This window comes from Chrysochloris asiatica, unplaced genomic scaffold (genome assembly GCF_000296735.1).
Source record: "Chrysochloris asiatica unplaced genomic scaffold, ChrAsi1.0 scaffold00007, whole genome shotgun sequence".
NCBI lineage: Eukaryota > Metazoa > Chordata > Mammalia > Afrosoricida > Chrysochloridae > Chrysochloris > Chrysochloris asiatica.
This window is the reverse complement of record NW_006408525.1, coordinates 4,107,210-4,119,286: the sequence shown is the minus strand read 5'-3', so window position 1 is coordinate 4,119,286 and position 12,077 is coordinate 4,107,210. Positions and strand designations below refer to the sequence as shown.

Below are 12,077 nucleotides of genomic sequence, written 5' to 3'. Positions count from 1 at the left end.
GAGAGAGAGAGAGAGAGAGAGAGAGAGAGAGAGAGAGAGAGAGAGAAAGCCATGGGCAGGTAAAGCAGATCTCTAATTAATCCTGGAGTGGGAGGTGCATGTGCCTCCAAGAGCTGATTTCGGGCTCAGGAATACATAGACAGGCCCAACCTACATAAATCCTCTTGCCTGGGAGTTCAGGGACTGGGTTATGATAGATTAAGTCACTCTGCCTACCGCCCACTTCCAGTCTTCGAAATAAGGAAGGAAAGGACCAGACTTGGGTCTTACAGCATATTGATGGTATCTTCCTCCAAGAATTTAACCAAACTGGTCCTTGAGGCAAGCGGGAGTCCTTTGTTAGTGACGATCTGGTTCACATTTGAGTTTGGAAAGGGCGTCTGCATTTGATTGAGTGCATTCAAAACATTCAGGTTTTCCTTTCTCAGCATGGTTGTCTCCCCATCTCCCACTTGATAGAGCGCCTTTGATGCCATCTGGTTTGTTTGGGACCCCAGCCGTCACTGTACAGGACAACCAAGCTGATGGGAAGCAGAGAGAAATTGTGGGTGCGGAGGACTGACCCTTAGTTTGGGTGGGATGAGGGTGCAATCAGCTGACTTCATAATACTTGGAGAGTGTAACAATTAGGGGCTGGCCTCCTTCTTGCTGGGGGGCTGCTGCTGGGAGGCTTGCTATGGGGCTGACCAGACCAAGGCCCAGTGTCCGGAATGGGGTAGAGTCAGGGAAAAGACTAGGTGACTTCTTAGACCCTTCCAGCTCTAATTCCCTGCTGGCACAGCAACTCTGCCTTTCCCTAAAGATCTCAACATGCTTAACACCTGTGCGCTTCAGCGCTGCCCTGGGAAGGAGGAGAGGGCTTTGGGCATGCAGAGAGGCAGCTGGGATCCTAAGAGGTAGCCAGTGCTGGCATGGGCCTCAGGGTACGAGAGACTTTGTTTATGAACACTGAGGCTCAATCTCCTGAAATCCCATGATGACTAATTATGTAGACAGAGGGAAAGCCCAGATGGTTCATAGCTCACATGGGACCAGGATATACTGCTAGAATCATAAACCTGCCACCCCCTCACCTCTAAGTACCTTTATGTATGTACTGAGTGTCAGTGGGGGCACTGCAGAAACAAAGGGGAACCAGGCACTGTCTCTGCTCCCAAGGAAACCACTGTTACCATGGGAAAGGGTATAAACAACTTGGGGTAGGAGAGGCAGATACTTTTAAGATGACACTGTGTTTGCACTTAGATATAGATTTGAAGGTCACCTCTGTACTTTCTAGTAGTGTAACGTTTGGCAAGTGAGTTAACCTTACTACACCTCGGTTTCCTCATCTGTGAAATGGGATTAAAAAGAGCCCCTCTATCATAGGACTGTGAAGAGATAACATAAAGTTGTTTGATTTTTTCCAGCAGACAAGCAAAAACCATTACAAAATACCAAATCATATATATTTTTTGTATTTTATACATTCAGGTTTTAGTGTCATTGAAAAACACAGAGAAATCAAGGATTTGTAAGTACATTGCTTCTTCCTGACGCCTACCATATAACCTAGAATTCCCTGATTTACCTATTATGTTATTCTTTCATTGCCTTTTTCCTTAGCTAAAATGGAAGCTCTCTGAGGGTAACTTTAACTTTTTGTCCCCAGCATCTAGGATAGATAGGGAGGGAGGTGTTGTGGAAGGGAAAAGTGGGAAGCAGATCCGAACATGTGTGCCTGTTGTGTAAGCTGGCCAATGTGGTTTGCTTTGCTTAGGGCGTCCTGTGTGACTACGAGGGACAGGCTGGCGGAGGACAGGCTGAAGGCCGTGGTTTCGCCCCGCGCAGTCAGCAGATGGTGCTGTAGACCAGGCTCACGGGCGCGTGAGTCTTGACCCAGGAACCAGGAAGCAGGCGAGCCGAGAGCAAGGGAGCGTGGGAACGCCGGGAGCGCGGGAACGCGGGCCGGGTCCCATCCGACGTGCTTCGGTGCCTCAGTGCCGACCCCTCCTCTCGCCGCCCGCGCGGCCAGTGTCTCCAGAGAGCGGCGCCGAGAGGCGTCCAGAGAGGACTCAGCAGTTGCCCATGTGACGAGCAACTCTGGCTCCCTGTGCCTGCAGAGAACATGGGCGTGCTCAAGGCTGGGCTGTGCCCAGGCCTCACCCTGGATATGGTACAGCTTCTGAGGACCCATGGAATCAAGACAGGTGACCACGAGTGCACACTGGTGCGCGTGCCCGGGACCCGGGGGCTACAGCCACAGCCCTGGCCGCCCCTGGCGTGCTTGCAGGGCGCTTCCTCTCTCGGCTGCCCACGCCCCTTCTGGAGAGCGAGTGTAGAGCCCCTTCTACACCGAGCTCCACACGCACTACGTGCTGAGATAGAATTGTTACCTCGTTTACAAACAAGAACCAAGTGTGGGAAGCAACAGGTCCCCCTTCCTGACAAGTGTTTTGTTTTCAGTGGTGGACCTGGTTTCTGCAGATCTGGAGGAGGTAGCCCAGAAATGTGGCTTGTCTTATAAGGTGAGCTGGATCATACCCAGTCTCCAAACCAGGGTGTCTTAAAATAGCCATCTCTAAGCCAGGGGAGCCAAGGGTTCCCAGGTGTTGATGGGGAGGTCTGAAACCCTGGACTGCTTTGTTCATTGTGGGCTGCTTTGGATGGAGGTGCCTGGGGCGGATCCTGAGTTGTCCCTGCCTGGTTGACAGGCCCTGGTTGCTGTGAGGCGGGTGCTGTTGGCTCAGTTCTCAGCTTTCCCCTTCAATGGCGCCGATCTCTATGAGGAACTGAAGACCTCCACTGCCATCCTGTCCACCGGCATTGGAAGGTTTGTATGTGTATATAGAGGGTTACGGTAAGAGACAAGAGGTGAGCCTTCTCAGGCTTAGCTTCTGATGTTTGTATCTGAAGAAAGCAGTGGTGAAGGCTGCGTGGGCAAATATGAAAGAAAGGGGTCAGGATGGCTGAGTTCTTTTACCCTGTAATGGGGTTTCTCAAACTTAGCACCAGTTTACAATTGGACTGGGCAATTCCTTGTTGTAGAGGACTGACCTGTGATTATAGAATATTTAGAAGCATCCTCAGCCTCTTCCCACTAGAGGTCAGTAGCACCTCTTCCCGTACTCTTGACAAAAATTGTCTCCAAATAATTGCTGGAGGATTGGGGGAGTGTAAAATTAACCTGGGTTGCGAACCATTGCTCTATAACACATGATGATGTATTTTATTATTATCTGGCAGATTAAAACCTACCACCACTTCACTTTAAGGGTAGGGTGAGAGAGAACATGGTAGAACTAACATTTAACAAGTGATTACTCCGACTCAATGGTACTTAACGTCAACAACTCAGTAAGTAAGGCGCTCTGGTACCGTAGTGGTTATGACTCGGGCTGCTAACTTCAAGGTCTGCAATTGAAAACTACCAGCCGGTCCATGGGAGAAAGATGAGGCTTTCTGCTCCTGTAAAGATTTACAGCCTTGGAAACCCTGTACAGGGTCGCTATGAGTCAGGACTGACTCCACGGCACATAACCACCACTACCACCGCCACCACTGTGAGTAAGTAAGGAACTCTGGTAGTGTAGTGAATTACTAGCTGAGCTACTAACTGCAAGGTCAGTGGTTCGAATCTACCACCTGCTCCACGAGAGAAAGATGAGGGTTTCTGCTCCCATAAAGATTTACAGCCTCAGAAACCTTATACTGGGTCACTATGAGTCAGAACCAACTCCACAGCACATAACCACCATCACCACTATGAGTAACTAGTTGTGGTGCTGTTAAGCAGTGTACTGCTAACCACAAGGTCAGTGGTTCAAGCCTACCAGCTGCACTTTGGAAACCCTATACAGGGTCACTATGAATCAGAATGACTCGATGGCACTTAACAACAACATGAGTAAGTGGGGAGTCCTGGTGTGTCACTGTAGGATAAGCACTGGATTGCTAGCCACAAGGTTAGTGGTTCAAACCTACCAGCTGCTCCTTGGAAACCCTATAGAGAGTTGCTATGAAACGGAACTGACTTCACAGCACATCCACCCAGAGGCACCTTGGAAAAAGTGCCTAGTGAGCTGCTTATGAAAAACTCAACCATTGAAAACCCCTGTGGATCATAGCTGGACTCTAAACACATGAGATTGCCAGGAACCAGTCAACTCAAGAGCAATGTGTGGCATTGCCTTTAGGGTCTATAAGGGGGCTTCATGAAAAATGGAATGAAAAGGTACTAGAATTTTTCCATGAACTTTTTTCTTTTTTACTTTTACTTTATTTGCATTTTATTTTAAGCTTAATTTACTTTGGAGCTGTAAGTTTTTGTTTCTTCAATTTCTTCTGAGATACCTTTTTCTTCTGTGCAATCTCCTCTTCTGATTTAGGAACAATTTGTTCCTTTTCAATGAGGATCATCTCAGTGTGGCAAGGGTATGTATTATAGGCATCTCGGGGGCTTTGTTGACCTGCCTGTGCGCCATGACCAGAGAATCCACATCTAAACCCTTCAGTTCAGCATTGCTTTCTGCATATTTAAGCATGTACATAAAAAATTCAGCACTTTTTGGACCACTGGCCCTGTGTGTCCAATCCCACTGTTTGGCCTGGCACACCTACCAATGCCACCATTGTAACATCGAAATGGTACACATTGCTTCTGCAAAGTAACATCTTTCAGAAACTTGGTGGTTTTCAGATAAGCATACCTTTGATGTCCTGGGCAGTTTCACGGGTGTTCTTATAATGGACCCAGGCATTGAAACCTTTTGATTTGCATGGTTTTGTGGGGTTTTCTGGGTCAAGTGAGTATGGATCCATTTTGTAAGATTACCTCAGGCCGTTTATGGTAAGAGTTTCGTAAACGTTTTAAAGTTCCCTTGTATATAATGTTTCCAGTGACCCTATGAGTTGGTAATTATTAATCCCATGGGATTCAGGCCCTGGTGTGTTTGACCTAGCACTTGATTCATCCACTGTACTGTGCAGCAGTAGAGAGTGAGAGAACTTCTATAAAGGAGTTGCTAACATTCTCCCACATTGTTTTGGAGACAGAAAGAATTGGACGATGATAGGCATTTTCCGGCCAAGTGAGTCTGACCCCTTGCCTGGCCTGTTTGTGTAGAATTTGATGAATAACTCTGCCACCACAGAGGTCTTTCGATTGCTTTGGCACTTGCTGTGTCCATAACACGTTCTGTTGGCAGCATTCATACAGCCTAGTGCTTGCTCTCCTTGGTTAGGGGGTCCAACTCTGTTAGTCACCAAGCATTGGCTAAGTGCCAACAGACAAAGTGCTTAGCAGGAGGTTTGTTCAGCAAACCAGGTTGAGTGCCTACTGGGTGCCAGGCACTGCTCTGGAGATAACTGTACAGAGGAGGCAAGGCTCCTGCCCTGAAGATGTGTGGGGATCTAATGAGTATGGCAGGAAAGCAGGTGAACAAGATCAAGAAGATCAAGGAGGCAGGCAGCTTCAGGAGGGAGTGATTAAGAGGAAGCAGAAGACATGGCCTTTGGGTTTAGGGAGTCTGTAAGACCAGCAGGAAGCATTTAGGGAGCAGTAGGTGGTGAACCAGTAGAATTGCAACCCAGCCACGTTGGGTTAGGAAAGGGGACAGCGTGGGGTTCAGGGATGCTTTGAAGGAAGCTGGCCATGGACAGTGAGGAATGGGTAGGCTTTTGCTGAGTTCACAGTGCATTATTTCATTTATTCTTTACAGCCACCTATGAGTGTATTGTGAATTAAACCATTTTTTAAATTTATTAAATGTTTTTATTGTGAATTGAGTGATAGTTTACATCGGAGAACATCAGCTTTACACCATCGTTTCATTGCAATGATTACAATCTCCTCCGTGCATTACCGTTCAACAGTATTTGCTTTCATTCCTTTTGTTAAACCATTATTTTATAGATGAGGAAAGTAAGACTTGGGTTAAGTGACTTGCTTAAGCAAGTTAAGTGACATGCACAGCGCATGTCGGTGGCAGATCAGGCACTTTAAATCATGTCCTACTCCTAATTCTAAGAGCTTAACCTCCCTGCTCTATTATTGCCTCCCGATTTGAAGGAGGCAGTATTGGGAGAGGTTTAGGTAGTGTTAGAGGTGTAGGACAGATGGACCTGGGTGGGGTCAAGAGAGCAGCCAAGAAGGGGTGCTAGTGTCAGGAGTATGAGTCCGATGGATCTAGGGTGATGACAGTGGAGACATGTTGCAGGAGAAACGTGGTAACCTTACGACCAGTAGGCTATGGGTGCAAAGAAGCAGAGGTGACTGGCTTGCTTTCCAGCTGTCCTCGGCATTCTGTGGACTGTTAATGGATGTAACTTTGCAAGGAGCTCGTGAGAGGAGGGTTCTGTAGCTAAACAGTTGGGAGATACTGAATTAACCTGAATTAAACAGCTTTCTTTGTTGTAGGCCAGGGGGTGGGGAACTTTTTTTCTGCCAAAATTTATAACATTTGCAGACCAGACCAAATTATCAACTTAAAAATTAGCCCACTATCTTTGGTCAAATAGTTAATTAATTCACCCCTAATGTGATGGCTGGAGCAGTGTTTCGTTCTGTTGTGTATAGGGTTGCTATGAGTCGGTACTGACTTGATGGCACCTAACAACAACAAATGTGATGGTACTGCAGGATAATGCACTGGACTGCAAGGTTGGTTTGAATCACAATGGCAGTTCAAACCCAATAGCTGCTCCTAGAAAACCCTACACAGGGTCACTATAAGTCAGATTCCACTCGACAGCACTTAACATTGTGATGGCTGGAGTCCTGGTATGGTGCTGTGGGTTAATGTGCTGGACTGCATGATCTGTTTGAACCGCAAGGTCAGTGGTTCAAGCTTACCAGCCACTCCTTGGAAACCCTATACAGGGTCGTTATGAGTTGGAACTAACTAGGCAGCACTTAATAACAGTGTGATGGCTCAGACTGCAGTTGCCTTGTCAGAGTCGAACCAAATGATTTCTAGATTTCACCAGCCTTATATGACTGGACATTCCCCACCCCTTTTGTAGGCCTTCTCTTAATGAGGCCGTACAGGGTGAATCTCTCCGGAGGGAGAGAGCATGCAGTGTGCCTTGGAGAAAGCTGTCGACATGGGGAGAGTGATTGTTCTTTGAAGGTCAGAGCTATGTTGTGCTCATCTCTGTTGTTAGTTGTTGTGAAGTCAGCTCTGACTTAGGATGACCCCATGCCCAACAGAATGAAATACTGCTTCATCCTGAGCCATTTGCATAACCACAACACCAACACGTTGTTGGACAACACTCAGGTGCCATCCGATAGCATTAACCCGCAGTACCACACCAGATGAAGGATAAATCCCAGAATATACTATCCAGACAGGTGTGTACTGTTTGCTCTACAAGGCAGGTTGGGCCCTCTACGTATTGAAGTGCTGAGTTAGATGTGATGGGAACAAACAAGAGGGACTTTAAAACTCACATGGAAAATGGAATTAAAAGATCATATAGTTTTCCTATGAATTTTTTTGAAGTTCCTTCATGTAAGCAGGAAGGTTCTCTAGGCAGTAGGAGACATGGAGGTGAGAAGTTGGGGCTGAGGAGGTAGACTTGGGAATTCTAAAGCAGAGCGATCCTTGTAGCCAAGGATGCAGTTGATTCTTGACTATTGAGTCAATACCAATGTATATTAGAATCGGGGAGCAGGGCCCGGAACTCCAGAAATTTTGACTTCATTGATTTAGAATCACCTGGGGAATCTTGAAATATTCCAAAGCCCCATACTACCCCAGGCCAATGAAATCAGTGGGGTAGAACATGGGTGTGGGTGGTTCTACAGGAGATTTCAATGAATGTATAGGCCGGTTTGGGAACCTCTGAGGGAATCATCTGGTTCAAAACTACCTGGGTGATTTAAAAGTGCAGACAGGATTGAGAATCAGTAGGGATTCTGGCCCTGGTGTGTTTGACCTAGAACTTGATTCATTCACTGTACTGTGCAGCAGTAGAGAGTGAGAGAACTTATGTAAAGGAGTCGCTAACATTCTCCCACGTTGGTTTGGAGACAGAAAGAATTGGAAGATGATAGGCATTTTCACATTTGAGCATACATCAGCCTCACCAGGAGGCCTGGTTAGACCTTGTTGTGATTCTGTATCTGGGGTGGGGCCTGAGAATTTGCATTTCTAACAAGGTCCCAGGGGATGCTGCTCCTGGCCTGGGGTTCACAGTTGGAGACCTACTGCTGTCATGGAACTGGGTTCCCTGACTTCTGTGAGCAGGACGGAATCCAGGACATTATTATTATTAAACAGCAGGGACACAGTCTGCTCAATCATTGCCCAAAGCCACGGGGCCAGAGGGGTAGCCAGAGGATTTGGCCTGTCAAGAACCTGTGGTTATAATCATGAGCCCCTGGAATGGAAAGGGTTGGCTGCTTATCAAGGGTGCTCTTTGGTATTTACCCAGAGGTCATGGGAGACCTTCAAGAACCGCTTAGAAGAACTAGATCCCCGGGAGCCGATTGGAGGGTTAGGAGAAGAATGAGTGGGCTCAGGACTCAGACTCTTGGTATAGGTGTAATGTAGGACTGAGTGAGGTGTGCAGAGTGGGGAGTGACCTGCTGGTACCTGGTAATTCTGGATCAGAAATTTGCTGTGTCATCTGTTTTTTTCTTGGAGCTCTGGTAGCTCTGGTTACGAATCGGGCTGCTAACCTTAAGGTCAGCAATTCGAAACTACCAGCCGCTCCACGGGAGAAAGATGAGTCTTTCTGCTCCCGTAAAGATTTACAGCCTCGGAAACCCTGTGAGTCACTATGAGTCGGAACCGACTTCCTGGTACTTAAAAACAACAACAACAATTTTCTATAAAGGTGGTTATTAAGTCCAGTTGAGTTGGTTCCGACTCGACCCTGTATAGGGTTTCTGAGGATTAACTGGTGGGTTTGAACCGCCAACCTTGCATTTAGCAGGCCAGTGCTTATCCTGCAGCACCACACCATAAAGATGACAGCGTTAGAAGCCCTATGGGGCAGTTCTTCTCTCCAGTAAGAGCTCTGTGAGTCAGAATTAACTCAGAGGTAATGGGTCTCAGGTTTCTCCCAGGGCTTCCACAGCCTGACCTACACAGGGTCATTCTGGCACTCATTTCTCAGGTACCATTTTTGTGCCTTTTATGTCTCAGGCATGGAGTCCTGGTGTGGTGCTGTGGGTTATTGCACTGGACTGCAAAGTTGGTTTGATCCGCAAGGTCGGTGGTTCAAGCTCAACAGTCGCTCTTCAGAAACCCTATACAGGGTCTTGCTATGGGTTGGAACCAACTCAACGATGCCTAACAACAACAACAACAACATGTCTCAGGCACTGTGCTGGTGCTGGTGCTGCAACAGTGAACAAGGATCAGCCCTTGCCCCGACAGCGCCTTAGCCTAATGGGAGAGACAGACAAAGACTAGCAAGTAAGAACTGATTACACACTCCTAGAACTAAGAAGTTCATCATGGTCTCAGGATTTAAGATCAAAGCCTAAAAATCAATCACATTTCTATATGCAAATGATGAATGTGTGGAAATGGAAATTTAAAATGCAATATCATTTAAAGTTGCTCCAAGGAAAATGAAAGGTTTTAGATGTAAATCTAGTGAAGGATGTATAGGATCTGTATGCTGAAAATTAAGAATTGCTGATGAAAGACTGAAATAAATGGAGAGACGAACTGTGTTCATGGATTGGGAGAATCAACATAATAAAAATATCATTTCTACCCAAATTGATCTATCGACTTAATATAATTCCTGTCAAATCCCAGCAAGATTTTTTCTGTAGACCTAGATAAGCTTATTCTAACAATTATAAGGAAAGGCAAAGAACCTGTGTTAAATGCTGTTGAGTCAATCCTGACTCATAGCAACCCTGTATAGGGTTTCTGACCTTGCAGTTAGCAGTCCAGTGCTTATCCTGCAGCACTACACCAGAAGAGCTAAAATGGTCTTGAAAAAGAAAAAAGTAGATAAAAAGAAATACTTTACCTATTGTTAAGACTGGAGTCCTGGTGAAACACTGTGGGTTAACGTTGAACTGAAAAGTCAGTTTGATCTGCAAGGTCGATGGTTTGAGCTCACCAGCCGCCCCTCGGAAACCCTATGCAGGGTCATTTTGAGTCAGAACCGACTTGACAGCACTTAACAACAACAATTGCTAAGACTATGAGAGGACTTCCAAATGAACTGGAAGATAATGTGATTTTTCCACAATTTTTTTGAAACCCTCTGTTATAACTGCAGTAACCAAGAAGTGTGGTATTGGGAAAGGGGTGGATGCATACCAGTGGAACAAAGTCGAGAACATAGAAGTTGACCCATACAATATGCCCATCTGATTTTGATAAAGATACAAAAGGAGGAAGATCAATGGAGGAAGACTAGCATTTTCATCAAATGGTGCTGGAGTAATTGGATATCTATAGGCAAAAAAAAAAAGAACCTTTACCTAAGCATCATACGTCATCAAAAATTAAGTCAGCATCCTCAGAGGTAAATCCTACAGTCAGTTGATCTTTGACAAAGGGCCAAAATACATTAAATGAGGATGCGATAGTCTCTTCAATAAATGGTGCCAGCAAAATTAGAAGTCCATTGCAGAAAAATGAAAGAAGACCCATATTCACACCATGTACAAAAATGAACTCATCATGGATTAAAAACCTAATTGGAAAGTCTAGAACTATATAGATCATCAATGAAAAAAATTCTGATACATGGCATAAATACATTATCATACATAAGTGAAAACAAACAAGACAAAATAGATGTCTGGGACCTCCTAAAAATTAGACACTTATGGGCAGCAAAGGATTTTACCAAAAGAGTAAAAAGAGAACCCACAGATTGGGAAAAAATGTTTGACAAAGACATTTCAGACAAAGGACTACTCTCCAGAATTTATAGAATACTTCAATACCTCAACAAGAAGAAGACAAATAATCCAATGAAAAAATTGGCAGAGGACATGAATAGACACTTTACCAAAGAAGACTTCAGGCGGCCAAAAACATGAAGAAATGCTCTCAATCATGTGACATCTAAGATGCTAATCAAAACAGCAGTGAGATATCTATTATCTTATCCCAACATTAATAGCTAGAGTTCAAAAAAAAAAAAAAAGTGGGAAATGCTGGTGAGGATGTGGACTAACTGGGACCCTCTTACACTGCTACACTGCTTGATGGGACTGTAAAACGGTGTAACCACTGTGGAAACAGTATGGTACTTTCTCAAAAAGTTGGAAATAGAAATACTATTGTTAAGTGCCATTAAGGTCGAGTCTGTTCCAACTCACAGCAACCATGTGTAGGGTCTCCAAAGAGCTGCTGGTGAGCTTGAACAGCCAGCTTTGTGGCTCAAACTGATTTTGCAGTCCCATGCATTAACCCACAGCGCCACACCAAGACTCAGCAATCCTTTACTTGGTATATAGCCTCAAGAAATAAGCTGTGAGAAGACTAGATCTATGCACACCCATGTTCATTGCAGTACTATTCATAATAGCAAACAGATGGAGACAGCCTAAATGCCCATCAACAGAAGAATGGCTAAACAAACTTGGTACATACACACAATGGAATAGATGAATAATGATGAATCTGCAAAACACCTCATGACATGGATGTACCTGGAAGACATTTGTTGTTGTTGTTAGGTGCCATCGAGTTGGTACTGACTCATAGGGACCCTATACACAACAAGGAAACACTGCCCTGATATGCTGAGTGAAATGAGTCACTCACAAAAGGACAGATATTGTATGAGACCATTGTTGTAACAAGTTAAAAAGTTTTCTTGACAAAAGAAACATTCTATGACTATTAGGGGGACAAAGAGGGGGATTATTCATGGACTAGAGTGTATTCACATGTTAACATGGGTGACAGGAAAGGCAATATACAACAAGAGGGAATTTGGCAGAAGAAAGATGAAGGTAGTGGGAGACACAGGGGGGAATTCAAGAGTTAGTGATTAGAGGTAAATACTGTTAGTTCGAAACTACCAGCTGCTCCGCGGGAGAAAGATGAGGCTTTCTGCTCCCGTAAAGATTTACAGCCTCGGAAACCCTGTTCAGGGTCGCTATG

At 45.3% G+C, this 12,077-nt stretch overlaps 2 protein-coding genes across 3 annotated transcripts in view; one reads left to right on the top strand and one right to left on the bottom strand.

Moving 5' to 3' along the window:
* Positions 1 to 476, bottom strand: part of FNDC8 (fibronectin type III domain containing 8) — an 8,707-nt gene extending 8,231 nt beyond the window's left edge. Inside the window, exon 1 of the mRNA XM_006832324.1 lies at positions 271 to 476. Coding sequence (XP_006832387.1) covers positions 271 to 476 — 206 coding nt within the window. The remainder of the gene's footprint in view (positions 1 to 270) is intronic.
* A 1,631-nt stretch (positions 477 to 2,107) lies between these two features.
* RAD51D (RAD51 paralog D) overlaps positions 2,108 to 12,077 on the top strand; it is an 18,696-nt gene continuing 8,726 nt past the window's right edge. The window contains exons 1-3 of one of the 2 annotated variants that reach the window (XM_006832322.1): positions 2,108 to 2,189; positions 2,446 to 2,507; positions 2,694 to 2,812. In XM_006832322.1, the coding sequence (XP_006832385.1) occupies positions 2,108 to 2,189; positions 2,446 to 2,507; positions 2,694 to 2,812 (263 nt within the window). The remainder of the gene's footprint in view (positions 2,190 to 2,445; positions 2,508 to 2,693; positions 2,813 to 12,077) is intronic. The other variant, XM_006832323.1, reaches the window with a different exon arrangement.